At 38.7% G+C, this 15417-nt stretch overlaps 1 protein-coding gene across 3 annotated transcripts; it reads right to left on the bottom strand.

Moving 5' to 3' along the window:
• Positions 1–459: 459 nt before the first annotated feature.
• Positions 460–13454, bottom strand: LOC102309494 (calpain-1 catalytic subunit). 3 transcript variants are annotated; one of them, XM_042220780.1, is made up of 22 exons: positions 13409–13454; positions 12887–13141; positions 12261–12330; positions 12027–12145; positions 11709–11842; positions 11442–11616; positions 9942–10016; positions 9622–9707; positions 8588–8662; positions 7974–8134; positions 7128–7294; positions 6897–6908; positions 6585–6793; positions 4701–4740; positions 4394–4480; positions 4189–4246; positions 4030–4091; positions 3770–3838; positions 1832–1910; positions 1025–1141; positions 721–773; positions 460–622 (listed from the first exon to the last, which is right to left on the bottom strand). In XM_042220780.1, exons 2-22 carry the CDS (start codon positions 13121–13123, stop codon positions 596–598), a joined length of 2112 nt encoding a protein of 703 aa, XP_042076714.1. In that variant the 5' UTR covers positions 13124–13141; positions 13409–13454; the 3' UTR covers positions 460–595. The 3 variants fall into 3 exon arrangements, with proteins under 3 accessions (XP_042076714.1, XP_005922325.1, XP_042076715.1); XM_005922263.3 differs by having other exon boundaries at positions 4394–4462; XM_042220781.1 differs by having other exon boundaries at positions 13399–13425.
• Between the last annotated feature and the right edge of the window lie 1963 nt (positions 13455–15417).

Genomic DNA, 15417 nt, shown 5'->3' with positions numbered 1-15417 from the left:
CACGTACAGGCACACATGGTCTCAGCTAAATAACAAAGTAAAGTTTCAACCAATTGATGGCACTAGATGAAAGGTTATCCAATCACAAGAGTGAATACATTTTTTCCCGAGACATCAAATTTAATCTCACATCATCCAAAAGCTTTTTGCATATTTCAATGTGACTCTAGTTTGGGAGACAATCAAAAAAAAAAAACCTCTTACGGTATCATAGCAGTGGAAAAGAAAATGCAGCAACCCACTTAAAAAGAACTTCAGTAACAGAAACATTTAGCAAAGGTGGAGTACATGGGCTATAAAGATTTGACACAAACTTTGTGCTTCTAAAGCACCACCACCTTTGAACTTTGAATTAGTTTTTGTAAAAAATGATTTCAGTGTAAAATAATCACAGATGCTGCACACTCACGGTTCTATCTGTTGTACTGTAAAGTTTCTACTCCTCACAGATTTGTAGTCTAACTCTGCTGCCCTGTTCATATACTGTAAACCTTCACCCAGTGGTTGCATATCATGATTTTTTTTTTCATGCTGAAAAACTCTTTTGTTTATTTCTTCTTTGTTCTCATTTCTGCAGGTCATCTCCTCTGTCAGGTTAAGTGTACATTGCAATGTACATCCACTGCAACAAAAAATCATAGATTATTAATGTTTCATACCTTAAAATCTCGCGCATGCATGACATGATTCGTTAACTATTTTAAAATGAACTGTAGTCACCTCTGTTTCCTGAAGAGTCATAGCCTTGCCATCAGACAACTGGTTGAAGATTTCTGTGGAGAAAGACATAAATCCTTATAGTTAAGAAAAAGTAGAAGTTTCACAACTTGTTCTGACTTCATCCTTTTGGTGTCCCGTCAGTGATGTAATGAGTATTTCTGAGTAATTTCTAATTGTAAAGAAAATAAAGAGAAAAGACAGATATTGCAGATATTCAAATCTAATTCAAGTTCCACAGTTGACAACTTTTAACCTTTGAAGAATATAAAATATGTCAACTGTAATTTTCTTCAGTTTCACTTACGATACATGCATTCAAAGCGGAGTACTAGACTGATGAAGCTCTCCAGAGTAATGTGCCCAGACGAGGTGCCGTAACGGAGAGCCATCAAATTCAGCATCTCATCGCTGATCTTCTTTCCTGACCAACATACAGTTCATAAGATGAAGTCAGTGGAGTGTGTATTAGGGCTGGTTGCTACCAGATACAAACAGACACGCTGCTAGACAGGTGGTTTGTGTAGAATATCAAAGCAAGTGCTAATACTTTACAAAAATACTATTTACATAACCTTCAGAACATATTAATACTGAATGTATGATTGCCATTACTGTCTTCATTGTAGAATTTAAGCTGGATCCTGATCTTTTCTCTGCTTTAATGCCTTACTTTGGTATTTTACTAACCTGAGGAATAATCATTTTGGCCACATAGAAGAAGCAGAGACATGTTGCAAATAAAAAACTTTAATATGACAATTTAATTCGTTGGTAACCAGTCATATAGCCCACTTATTTAGACTCTTTAAGCTTGGTTTTTGGTCTTTACCAGCTTCTGGGTGCCACATAGTGTGAGAGCCACCACTACAGAAAGTGACCAAAAACAAGCAGACAGCTAAACACTGAGCTAAAACCTGATACAGAGCTGCATGAAGGGAGAGATTTAAATAAATGATTGTTAGAGGGACCATTGTTTTCATGTTCATTTTGTTTTTCTAAAAATGTTAACTATACCATTGTTTTACATAGAAAATGTGAAAGACTCAATAATCACAGGATAGTTTTGTGTTCCAACAGTATCTTAAAATGGGTTTTAAAATTAAATGTCTACCTGAGGCTATCATAGCATTTCTCAGCTCGCTTAGTGACAGCGTCCCTGTTTTCGAAACATCACAGCGGGAGAAAATTTCCTGTGTGAAAAGCACATAATTAGCGATTATAATGTTAGAATATTTATAATAAGACGTTTGCATGGGTTAGAACCAGTGACCTTCTGCCCCTCAGCAGCACTGGGACATTTCCTGGTTTTAGTTTTTCCTTCCATGAGCAGTCAGCTTGACCACCAATAAAATAACGGAGAAACAGAACAGTGAAGGAGAGATTACAGACAAGCTTAAAAATGAAACAAATCCACTTCAGTTTGTGAAGTTTTGTTACTTTTGCTCGAAGACTGTATATAAAGTCTTGCTTGAAAATGTAAGATAATCTTTGTTTAATTATTTTTTATGTCACATTTTCACATTGTGTGTGTGTGTGTGTGTGTGTGTGTGTGTGTGTGTGTGTGTGTGTGTGTGTGTGTGTGTAGGGCTGTATTTGATATTTGAAAATCAATGGTTGACATGTTAAAAGACTTCATAGATAATTGTGTAATAACTACACGTAAATGCATTAGAACATCCGTCGTTATGGACTTAAAGTGATTTCTCTTTGTAGCATGATCAACTGTTGAATGAACTCTGACATTGAGACAATCCTAATATACACAATGGATTAGTCTACAAAAGGAGTAGTCTGGTGGTGTGGGTGAGATAAAGTCAACATCCTGATAATTGTGGCATCCTGAGTATTTTAAGGATCAAAAACAAGCCTCAGAATTCTTGTTGAAGTTTTTTAACGTGTGCTCCCACCTGATTTGGTTTTAAGGCGATATTTAGTTTCACCAGTAGGTGGCAGTGGCGTCTCAGACAAATGAGAGACTGGCAAAATAATCCCTTACAAAAGTAACGCGGGCCAGTTATTGTAATGGAAGCTGTCAGTGACACAGAACTGCTGTTTTGCTGTGTTTCAGCTGAGAGCAGTATACGAGAACTCTATACATTTATGTAAACTTGATAGTTATTTAAAGTAACATGTTTGGAGTGTAATTCTTGTTTATAAGGCGTTTGATGTGACCAAAGAAGAGAGTTGATTCACGTTATCCGTGGCTAACGCTAGTAACCTTTGTGCGCTAAGTCAGCGGTCCCCAACCTTTTTTGCGCCACGGACTGGTTTATGCCCAGCAATATTTTCATGGACCGGCCTTTAAGGTGTCGCGGATAAATACAACAAAATAAAACTAGTACCGGTACCGAAAAAATTTTCCCGAAAATTTTTTCATAACACACGTGAAAAGACCCAGGAAAACCGAGTAAACGATAAAAACGATAACAAAATAACGCTGAAAACCGATAAAAACCCTGAAAACTATACATTTCACACCTGAGCCACAACTCTCGCGGCCCGGAGGTTGGGGACCGCTGCGCTAAGTGATGTTAGTCTCCTGGGTTAAACTGTTTAACCGTGTTGTTCCATCAGAAATATGATAGAAAACAATTAGCTGGTTTCAGTAAAAGTTATAAGAAATGTTTTGATAAACCAGCCAGTACATCTTATGCTGTGTATTGTTCACTGGTCTGTCATTTGCTCTGTTTACTAAGGGCTGATTACTAAAGGACCATTACACATAATACCTTACAAAAGTAACGCAGGCCAGTTATTGTAATGGAAGCCGTCAGTAACACAGAGTTGCTGTTTTGCTGTGTTTCAGAGCAATAAACCTCAATGTGCAACTGGATGAACATTATTTCTTGTGTGCTACAGCCTTCCTGATGTCATCACCAAATCTGAAATCATATGTTTCCCAGGTCGCTCCCTTTGTTCAGTGAGTTCTTATATGCAAATGTGACAGTTTGTGTTCAAACTAAATCCTGCTTTCACCTCTGATTACCTGTCAGGTAACCCTGCCTTTGTGTTGTGATGACATCTTTGACATTTACTATGTTTATCTTACCTGGTATGTGACAGCCTTCTTCCACAGACGAACAAATTCCTCATCATTCAGCTTTCCAGTCACAGATGTCTTTTTAAGGTACCATTAAGATATCAGAACTGTGCATTTTTGCATTATTGAGTAAAAGGGCAGGCAGGTTTTGACTTGTACACTGTTAATATGTTTTATGTAAGTGCAGTTATTGTAAGGGTTTGCTCCAGTAAGCAGCTGAAATTAAGCCAATATAAATGCACCCAAGTCAATATGACACTCGAGGATACATCCATCAGAGCTACCATGCTGCGACAGGCATCGATTGTGAATCCTCCAGATTTCAAGTCTCCTAAAAAAGAAAAAAGTAAATAATACTAGGACACTCGGCACCATCTACATGGGATTATTATTTTAACTGTGTAGCCTTTCACTTTTACTGTGCAAACCTTTTAGTATTTTTCCATTTAGGAGCCTCTTGAGCTGCTCTGCATCCACTTCTTCATACTGGAAAGTAATCAAAGCTTAATGTGATGGTTGGGTTACTTTTAAGCGTTTCTTATTATCTAACTCATTAAAAAAAAGCAAATAGACATGTGTCCGTCCCCCCCCCCCCAAAAAAAGGAACTATTGTTACAAGACACAATCCTTTACCTTGTCAGAATGCTGACGGAACAGTGTCCTTTTACGTTCGTCATCCTCACTCTTTCCCACTGGTGTGTTCTGCAAAAGAGCGGTGCTCTAAGCATGTTTTTATCTCTATATTAATGATTAGACTGTGTCATTCAATCAATGTTAACAAAAAAACAACAACAACCAAGGTTAAAAACTGACTGAGTATGGGGTCAGTATGGGGTCAGTTGTTCAGAATTAACTCTACCAAATACCAAGGGGTTATTTTCACTATTATTTGACAGTATATATTTCTACTGGATGATGTAACATGATCCATCTTATTCACCTCTTCCAATTCCATGTATTCATGACCACTGGAGTTCTCACTGAGGACACAGGACAGATAAAAGGAATGAGTACAACTTTTTTTCACCAGCAAGTAAAAGTAGTGTGCAGGATTGTCATTCGGGAGATCACAGGAGCAACAACTTTGTGATAGACCCTGAGGACGATACAGCCATGTGATACCTGAGCACCACAGCACTACAGGTCCACACAGACTGACAGGTCAGTGTACCAATGACACACATTTATAGAATTCCCCATTCAAAATTCCTTCCCACTTGCCCAGCTTTGCACACCCACATAGTAAGAATGCAAACTTTTAACAAATAACAATTAATGATTTTAAATCTCGCAGCATGGTGGTACGGTGGTTAGCACTGTTGCTGCACAGCAAGAAGGTCCTGAGTTCAATTCCACCATCAGGCCGGGGGCTTTCTGTGTGGAGTTTGTATGTTCTCCCCGTGTTTGTGTGGGTTCTCTCCGGGTACTCTGGCTTCCTCCCACCAAAGACATGCACTTATTGGGGATAGGTTAATTGATTAATCTAAATTGCCCATGAGTGAGAATGGTTGTCTGTCTCTGTGTGTTAGCCCTGCGACAGACTGGCGACCTGTCCAGGGTGTACCCTGCCTCTCGCCCTATGACAGCTGGGATTGGCTCCAGCACCCCCCACGACCCTGAAAAGGATAAGTGGTAGCGAATGGATGGATTTTAAATCTTTCAAAACAGCTCCGCCATAAGAACTCCATCTATCAGACTTTGCACTCGTATAATCAGTGACAGCACTGCTCAAACTCAGTCTTTTGGTAAAATCCTTCTGCTCTTCTCTCTCCAAAATGCCACTTCTTTACTTGCTTGCTAAACATCTTTTATAGTGCCAATAATACTCTTTACGACACTTAGACGCATAGTTGATGTCAAAAGTTGCCCAGGCAATTCCACAGATGATTGAGAGCATCATCAAAACCTTCCAAAAAAGGCACCTGCTTAAATCAGTGCAGTATAAACATATAGTAGAACTTTTACAACTAGACACAGTCAAAACAGGTTGTATGATATGGATGGGCACCATTGCTTGTCATGTTGCCCGCGCCTCCTCTGCCCCACCCTTTCTGTCAAAAGTAATACCTTTGTTTGAGATTATGTTTATTTTTTAGCATTTACTACCCCAACTTTGAACATTACTTGTCACTACACTGTTTTGCCAAAAGACTTGCTTGGAAAGAAAAGCTTCTGGACTTCTTTAAGTTTCCTTGAAGACGTTTCAACAGTCATCCAGCTTCTTTAGTTTCAGTTCACATCAGAGAACTGAAACTGAAGAAACATATATATACATTTAAATGTGTTAATAATGTGTGTTTAAACACTTTTCAGTATTTGCTCTAATTCATCCCAAAGGTGATCTGTCGGGACTCTGTGCAGGCCACTCAAGTTCTTCCACACCAAACTCACTCATCCACGTCTTTACGGACCTTGCTTTGTGCACTGGTATGCAGTTTTATTGGCACAGGAAGGGGTAATGTCCAAACTGGTCCCACAAAGTTGGAAGCATGTCAAAAATGCTTTGTTATGCTGAAGCATTAAGAGTTCCTTTCACTGGAACTAATGAGCCGAGCCCAACTCCTAAAAAACGGCCGCACACGATAATCCCGCAAGGAAATTTCACGACTCGACTTGTTGCACAGATGTCATCCTATCGCCATGCTGGAATTCACTGAGCTCCTGAGAATGACCTATTCTTTCACAAATGTTTGTAGAAGGAGTCTGCATGCCTAAGTACTTGATTTTATAACCATGAAAATGATTGGAACACCTGGATTAAATTATTTGGACGGGTGAGTGAATACTTTTGCCAGTGTGGTGTATAAGATTGCAAGTATCTTACTGCACGTGGGTCTCTGCCTTGGACACGATGGTCAGGATGAAGGAGGCTGTCTCATTGGGACTGAAGGTGGATGGCACAATCACGTATTCACCAGGCTTCAGCATCATTAACTCCATCACCTCACGGGCATTTATGTAGGATTTAGTGTAGGCAACAAGTTTGCTCGCACTGAAGAAAGAGGCTGGGAATTTCCCGCTGTGTGCCATGTACTGTAATATCAGTTTTAAACAGATATTTAATCTCTTCCGCTCCGTCTTGGTCCTGTTATTTGAAAATTGTGAAATGAAATGTTTGCTGTGGGAAAATACTCACGTTTTCAGGCACCTTAGAGGAAATCACAGAAAAAAAAAATTAGATCACGTGAATTATGTCTTTATAAAAGCTAAATGGAAACTAATGATTACCTTTAGGAATTGAAGGGTTTTTTGTAAATGAGGCACAAAACTCCCACTTTTCATTAGTTTACTACATGACTTCTACACATGCAGTGCAGAGTACACCAATCTAACCAGTGTGATGGAAACAATAAAGGCTAATCTTTACCTCAAATACAGAAAATCCAATGTAGAGGTTCTGGACCAGGCGTCTATTCCTTTTATCCGGCTTTTGCATGAGAGACACCAGCATGTTGACTTCACCCTGTTTCCCAGCACATTCACTGGATAATTCATCAATCTTGACCCGATACTGTGGATTTGTCCAGAAGCTCTCTGAAAAGCAAGGAAGGAAATCATTTTTGAGTTTTCCATTAATCTATTATTATTATTATTATTATTATTATTATTATTATTATTATTATTATTATTAAGTAAACCTTAACAAGCAGCTACAAGATGATAGACTGACTCCACAGAAATATGACACTTTCTCTTCACAGTTCCCAAATTATTGCAATCATATTTAATGGCTCAGTCACACTAGAGTAAAAATAGCACTTCCTTGGCATTGGCACCTCCAAGGTCATTGGATAGGCCACAGAGTATGTTAGGAAGTACCCTGTCTCCAAAAAAAATTATCCTCTGACTACAATCACTGCCAGACTCCTATGCTTATCTCTGGTTACCATTTGATCATATTTATATGTTTTATTGGTATTTTGAAGCATCAAAGTCACTTTGAAGATGATAACTGACTGCTGGTGGTCACAGACCTGTTCCCGTCTTCGAAGGAACCCTTTCAGAGTCAGTGAGATTGTATGGTCAGGATTTTGGTCACACTGTAGTCTACAAAGATTGATTATAGCGCAAAGGAAATAAATGATAGTTGCAATTACTTTAGAATTGCTAAAAGGCATGTGGTGCTGTGCAAATGGATGTAGCAAAGAGATCATTTATTTCCATAACTAAGGCATTTAATGAGGCTTTAACTTATTAGAGCTTTTGAATATACCAGGGTTCTTCATGCAGCCTCCAGCAGTGGTTCCAGCAACCCATCGACCTTCATAAATGGAGGTTTTCCAGTGACAGGTAGAGTTTCCATCCAGGAAGTCAGGACACATGCAGCAGATGTCGAGCTCTGAATAGGTCTTACAGAAGTCTTTCAGACTCATCCTTGAAAACAGATATAAATTTAGGTAATAATGAGTTCTGGCAGTTTCGTGATAATGAACGATAACAAAAAATGAACAGAAATATAAAAAGCATGTATTCTGCAACAGTTTGTTGATTTAATGGAATCTACACAAAAGCGTAGCAGCTTTTGTTTAGCAGCTTTCACTGGAAGTCAAATTCTAACTCTATAGACTCTTTTGCCCTCGAATAGCTATTCTATTATTTATATTATTCTATTATTCTATTATTCTATTAAACTATGTTCAAAGAAACTAACTATATAATCTAATTTAACTTTTAAGCATTTGAGCATAGAGATGTATAACACAAATACATTTGAGTACTTAGGGTTAGAAAGCATCTTTTTGTTCTTCTTTTGTTTAATTATGGTAAGAACTTATTATTGTGTAACTAATTACTGTGTTGCATTTGTCACATTTTGATTTTTCTTACCAAAACTCGCCGTCATCATAGACTGCTAGGCACATATCTCGATCTTGAGGACTCACAGTTTGCCACAGAGGTGACCTTTTTGGAAATTTTTCAGAGAAGGAAGAGGAGGCATATGAATACAATATTGTCATATTCTAAACTTTTTAAATTTAAGCTCATTCAAGCTACAACTACTCCTCTCTACTCATGTGGATGACGTGTGGGAAATTAGTGACCTTTGCAGTCAACAAAGAGTCTTTCAGAGCTGTCAGGAGACTTTTTCTTCTGCCTCGTGTGCAAGACAGACCTTGTTTCAATAGTTTCAAACAGAGCCATTAGAGAATGCCTCCAAACCACAAACCACACCTAAAATCATCAAGTATTTCAAAATAAGAAACTCTAGAATAAAACCTCCAAGTCCTGTCAAAACTTGCCATCTGTGGGGTTTTTTCTTCACTTACGTAAGAAGTTCATAATTAAGAGATTACGCTGATAAGAAACCAACACAAAAGCTTCTCATGGCTCTGATCCACATATCCTCAGCTATCCTCAGCCCTTCCTTGCATGCCTAAAAATGTATTTATAATAATGCATTTATATAGCGCTTTACAGGGCCCTCAAAGCGCTTTACAATTCCACTATTCATTCACTCACTGGTGGAGGCAAACTACAGTTATAGCCACAGCTGCCCTGGGGCAGACTGACAGAAGCGAGGCTGCCATATCGCACCATCGGCCCCTCTGGCCATCACCAGTAGGTAGGTGAAGTGTCTTGCCCAAGGACACAATGACCGAGACTATCCGAGCCGGGATTCGAACCGGCAGCCTTCCAGATACAAGACGAACTGCCAACTCTTTGAGCCACGATCGCCCCTCAAGTTTATCACTGAGGAAATTACTAAAACAAAACACACAGGACTTCTTGATACTTCCCTGTGAGCATAATATATATATATATATATATATATAATGCTATTCCACCACTGCTAAATTATCTCAGTATTTTTTCTCCTGAGGTACAAAACCAGAGAAATGGTGAGTGCAAGATGCTCTAACCGATCACTCCAGTCTCCATTCCACTCTCCGTGGCCCCAGGGATTCCACAAACGCACCAGGTTCACCATCTGCCCTCGGCTAATCATCTGCACACCAAAGGAAACCACATTTGTAGTTTCTTTAATAAAAAAAATACACTTCTTTACAGTAAATGCAAGCTCGGTACCTTTATTACCTTAAAATGAATGAAATTAATTGTTTGCTGAGGTAAACATCATTAGAAACTTAAAAACGTAACTCTTGCTAATAGAACGTTAACAACCACTCTATTTTAGTTTGCTGCATGTTGTATTATCTTTTAAATAAATTCCAGACCTTACCTGTTTAACACCTGTGACAGCGTAAGCATGGCTTTGGACCAGCCCATTTGGTAGTACAATGTTTTCAGTTGTCTCCTACAAAGAATTAACACATGTAAACATTCCAAGTTCAGTTTAAATTAGCACAACTTAAGAAAAATATCATTTTGCTTTTGAGTCTTGCAGGTAATAAATAGTGAACACACAAGAACGAGCTGAGTTGGCTAATTGGCAAAATGTAAATGAAAACAAAATCATATTAGCAAACTTTGGCTTTTCAAAGTAGTAAAGAACCAGTATATTGTTGCTTATGTTAGCATTACTCGTGTGTCAGCAAATTAAATTTCATTTAATAATAATGGATTGGATTCATATAGCGCTTTTCAAGGCACCCAAAGCGCTATACAATGCCACTATTCATTCACTCTCGCATTCACACACTGGTGGAGGCAAGCTATGGTTGTAGCTTGTTCAGACTGACAGAAGCGAGGCTGCCATATCGCGCCATCCCCCTCTGGCCAACACCAGTAGGCAGTAGGGTAAAAAGTGTCTTGCCCAAGGACACAACGACCAGGACAGAGAGCCCGGGGATCGAACAGGCAACCTTCCGGTTACAGATACGCTTCCCAACCCCCTGAGCCACGGTCGCCCCATGTATTTGCTCATACAGTAGGATATATCAACATTATTTGGAAAACAAACAGCTTCTTAAATTCTTGTGAAGGTTCAAACGGTGCAAGATTATCATACATCATATGAGACGTGCTTCTGCTGGATTAAGTGCTTTCACTCATCATGAGAGTAAACCATCTGGACAAGTATTTCAGAGTCTAATGTATCAGTAGCTCTCTCTGTCTGAAAAGACTTATCCGTGTAGTTACTGTTTGAGGGGCCAAACAAGATCCTGTGGAGCCACTTATGGGTCATTAATTAATTAAAATAAACTACATGATGAAAAAGGTGAAGATTCTTTCATACAAACAGAAATGCAACCCACAAAGTATTGGTACTGTTCTGCTGTAATTTAAGGTATTTAGAAAGATACTACATGCAAAACACTGATTATACTTTAATTTGAATTCTGATAAAAAATATCTCTAAAAACATGATCGTCAAAAACATTTACCAGTGTTTTCTTTTCACAACATACTATGGCCCTGAGAGTGGTTCACTCTTGCATTAACATGTACGGGATTTTCTTCATTCTATTAAACTGTACTGCTTTCTAGGTATTGCGCTTAACTTCAGGGAAACAGGGCGGTGCTGTTTACTTTAATGTGACAGGTAGATTTCGAGCCGCTGTGAATGGGGGAGTTATCAAACCACTTTCTCAAAATGGAACAATCCCAACACAGTGTTTTTATTTTTCTGCTGGGAGAAGATAACTCTGAGCTAAGAGCTATTATTCTGAAGGTTCTTTTTTATCACCCGATCTTTCAGTCAGACAGACACCCCTGACTGTTTTCAAAACAAAGATTACAAGGCAGCATGTTGCTTTATGTGGTGTAAATCAATGCTTACACCCTGTGGTGTCCCACAACCCATCAGTGACTTGGATTGACCAGCTCGACACATCATTTCCCACAGGTCTGGAGGGGGCTTTGACAGATCAATATAAATGTGGACCCCACCAGTGAAGTCTACCAATGCCTCGGCAGGAGTTCCAGCATTCATATCTGTGTAGGAACCACACACCCTGAAAAAAGTGGATATATTGTTATTTTTACTGACAAATAACTCCCACAAAGAGCACTGTAAACTGAGAAATAACACAGGGTTTTTATATACTTTGCATAGGCTTTTTCCAGCAAAGCTGGCCAAAATTCAGTTGGATCTCTGGAGTGGACAAAAATGAGTCTGCCATCAATTGTTGGTAGTTTGTCATCAATGATGACATCCACCCATCTTCCAAATCTCCAGAACTAAGCAGTTGAGAGAGAAGAGAAAGCGAAAAGGTTTTATGCATTGTTTAATGCAACCTGCTTTTAGATATTTATCTTTGGCAATGGCAGAATATCAAAACAAAAGACAACTTTAAAATGTACAGACAACATTTTACCACTGACTTTTTCAATGGTATGAATGATATTATGGTACTGTATATACCCTGAAGTGGAACAGTCCACAGTAATCCTCGTCAAAGTTTTGCTCAAGTGGAACAACTTGTCCAAGGATGTGATTCTGAAATGTCAGAGCTCCAATAGAGGCAATAAACCAGCAGTTTTCTGTAAAAATATGTAGTTGAGTTGTCAGAATGATTTACTGTGCAGATATCGCAGTAGTAATTGTGCTGATTATGGTTAGATTGACGCAAAGAAGTGAAAGAATAAGTATACTTACTAACCCAACCTTGACCAAAGTCGAACCTGGACACCCCGTCAGCAACAAACGATGGATTTGGAACAATTTTCTGAAATAACAAAACAAACTCTTATCTTTATGGATTATTGTTATTATTTCTTTATTATTATTATCATCATTATTATTATTGGGCTTACTGCAACAAAAGTTATAGAAGTTAAAGAAACATTAACAATCATTCGGCAAATTAACAGTTGGTGTTTCATACAGTTTTGTCTTTGTTTCCCTTGAAGAAATACTTCATGCAGCTAAAATGTGCATCCTCGTTTGTGGTTGGTAAAGCATTCAGGCACACCATGAAACAAAGGTTCCAATAACCCAACGTACAAATGAATTAGCAGATTTCTATGCTTCATGAAGAGCCTTAACTATCTAGATTTGTAGATTGTTAGAGCATCGCCGTGGTGGGGGTATGGCCCTCGGCTCCACTGCAGAGGAGCTGCAGAGCTGGACCGATTGGTGTGATCAGTTACACTGGCACTGCCCACCAAACCCAATGCCCCACCACTCCTCTGCAGCAGAGCCACAGACCACACCCTCTCCTCAAACAGCTTTCATGATTATATGTACTTGCATTTGGGGTTTTCAGCCAATGCAACACTCACCCCTGGTCTCAGCCACACCACTCGGTCAAGGTCAGAAGGCGTCAGTATCCCATTGCCGATTGAATTTCTGTCAGGGGGAAACATCTCATCGATGTACCTTAGATGTTGGATGAGACAGTACTGTTTCAGCTGGTGGAAGTCTTGGTTTAGGAACCTCTCGGGGTTGGTGACAGTCCCGTAGCCATTTTTCATGTGGCGTGCACTGATGATGTTCATGCACACACCTGGAGGAGGCATAGCTGCAGGGTTTGAAAGCTGTTGAAAACAAACATTAAGAAGTGTAAAGATTAGCTTTAATTCTCATTACACAAACTCGTTTTTCTTCTTCGACGTGCCCACAGTACATCGCTAAGTAGGTGTACTCCTTTACACAAGAGTCTTTTACATAAGACTGTAAAGTATTTTTCAGCGTTAATAATGTAACAATACCAACACCACATAACTGTTACAAAAAGAGGTAAAAAAAGTGTAAACCAAGCTGCTTATGAATGTTTACAGTACGAGTACAGTACCTTGCCTTACCTCAAAAAGCTAGACAGCAGTGACTGTGGGTGGAGAGAAACTCCACTTTTTATCATACCTGTAAATGCCCGAGGCTACTTCTGTCAGCACGTGATCGTAATTCAATAAGCCCTCCCTGATCTGTTTTTTTTACTGGTACAGCTGTCTGTTGTTCACAAACGGAGAGAAGAATAGAAGAAATGCAGACATTTACATGATTAAAAGCTTCCAAGTCAGTCAACTCTGCAAATATGCAAGTATCAAGTCACAAAGCATGAGCTGCCCAAGAATGATTAATGATAAATGCAAAACCTAATACAGCAAAGATGGGAAAATAGCTCGGTTTTGAATCCAGGGTTTGAGTTTTTGTGAGTTCATGGTTGCTTTTGTTTTGAATGATTCAAATATAAATCCACTTTTCACATAGTCTTTATGAAAAAAGATGACTAGCACATTCAAATCACCTTAAAACGTTGTCTAAACAAAGTAATTTGACTGTTTTTTTGCGAGTCAAAATGTAGAAAGCAGATGTCGTCTGTTGTGCATCTGCCTTTGTGTTTTTAAGGTGTAGTTTCAGGGTGGAGCTCTCATGACAGACAGGTAACAGATTCCCTGTATTAAAGTCCAAAGATGACATTTTTAAACATGTTTTAAAATATGGGAGATTATAGTTGTTCTTTGCATGCTACCGTGCAGATGGTAGCACGCAAATGTTCCCATCTCACATTAAAATAAATTATAACACATAATTAACATGTGAATTAATTATTTTGATAATATTCAATATGAGTTAGTAAATACTTCTTATTCTATACCACAAAAATTCAATTATGACTTGAATTAAATTGTGAATGGATTGACAGATAATACACAGACCAGTAGTAGCTGTATCTCAGCCTATATAATATTTCATTACCCTTTGAATCAACTTTGCTCATTAAAGTAGGCTGACACTGCCCTTCTGGACTCAAGAAACTATTTTTAACCATATTTTTTCACTTTCTTTTTGAAAAAAGATTAACTATAAATACAATATTGGTTCCTTTAGTATCTTCAGTCACAGAGAGTTCAGCTTGACTTGCCAGTGTAATGTCAGTTCAGTTGTTAAATTTGACCTATTAACTAAACAAGGCTTAGCAGCACCATAAAACAACTGTGTGCCTGCTATTGTTTACACAGTGAATAATCATTAAGTCTAACGCTAATGGTGGCAGGTGTGTCATGGTAGTTGGCACACACCTTACATTAGCCTGGGATACGTCCAAGCCATGTGCTCAATTTATAAATTTCATGCTGCTGTTTAGGGCAGGACACTTTGCTTCACACGTCTATATTTCATAGGATGTTTGTTCTAAAGCGACACATACGCTGACAGTTTACTGACCATGTGACTCCCAGTAACAGGTCTTATTAGGGGTTTTCTTTGTATGTTTGCTTAAAGGTAATTAACTAAGTAAATTGGGTCAGACGGGGTAAAGTGGCTCTTTGTCTGACAGGTGTGTGGGCACAAATTTGGTTTAGGATGGCTGTCACACAAATATAATATATGGGCTTTGTTTTAAGAAACAAAGAATGATTTCTTAAATGTGTTCAGCACGTCACTGAGTCTGCTGAGATCATCTCAAAATGGTGACTAATGTTGATTTTTTTTATGGCAACAGTTATTTATCAACTATAAAACTTTTGAGGTTCACACAAAGATATAAAAAACAGATTTCAGTCATACTGTGAGGACTGCAAACACTGGAAGCCAACAAGAAGCACAGCCATAGTGAGCAGGAGATGCTCTGTATCTCATTGTACATCTGTTTAGTGACAATAAAGGCACTCTATTCTATTCTACTCTACTGCAAGCAGTGAGTACTTTCAATTTTACTGCTGACAGGCTAACCATTAACAGCAACTGCTGTTCTCTAAACATGAAAGTGGATACCATAAACACATAAACGTATAAGACTGTGATACACATAAATATGGGCTAGTGTAGGGTCACTTGAATGAAGTGAAACTCTCTCTAGGCCCTCTCTCTG

This window comes from Haplochromis burtoni, unplaced genomic scaffold (assembly GCF_018398535.1).
Source record: "Haplochromis burtoni strain Fernald_Lab_line unplaced genomic scaffold, NCSU_Asbu1 Contig_55, whole genome shotgun sequence".
In the NCBI taxonomy this organism is placed as follows: Eukaryota; Metazoa; Chordata; class Actinopteri; order Cichliformes; family Cichlidae; genus Haplochromis; species Haplochromis burtoni.
Note: the sequence above shows the minus strand (reverse complement) of the source record. Positions and strands in the feature narration are given on the sequence as shown.

What these genes read in the sequence shown, in the direction of transcription:
- LOC102309494 (XM_042220780.1), bottom strand. Translation starts at nt 13,123, where the DNA reads ATGCCTCCTCCAGGTGTGTGCATGAACATCATCAGTGCACGCCACATG. An exon ending in TGGTGTGGCTGAGACCAGGG is followed by an intron (nt 12,331 to 12,886) that starts GTGAGTGTTGCA and finishes TTGTTATTTCAG; the next exon opens with AAAATTGTTCCAAATCCATC. An exon ending in AATACATGGAATTGGAAGAG is followed by an intron (nt 4,481 to 4,700) that starts GTGAATAAGATG and finishes AAACATGCTTAG; the next exon opens with AGCACCGCTCTTTTGCAGAA.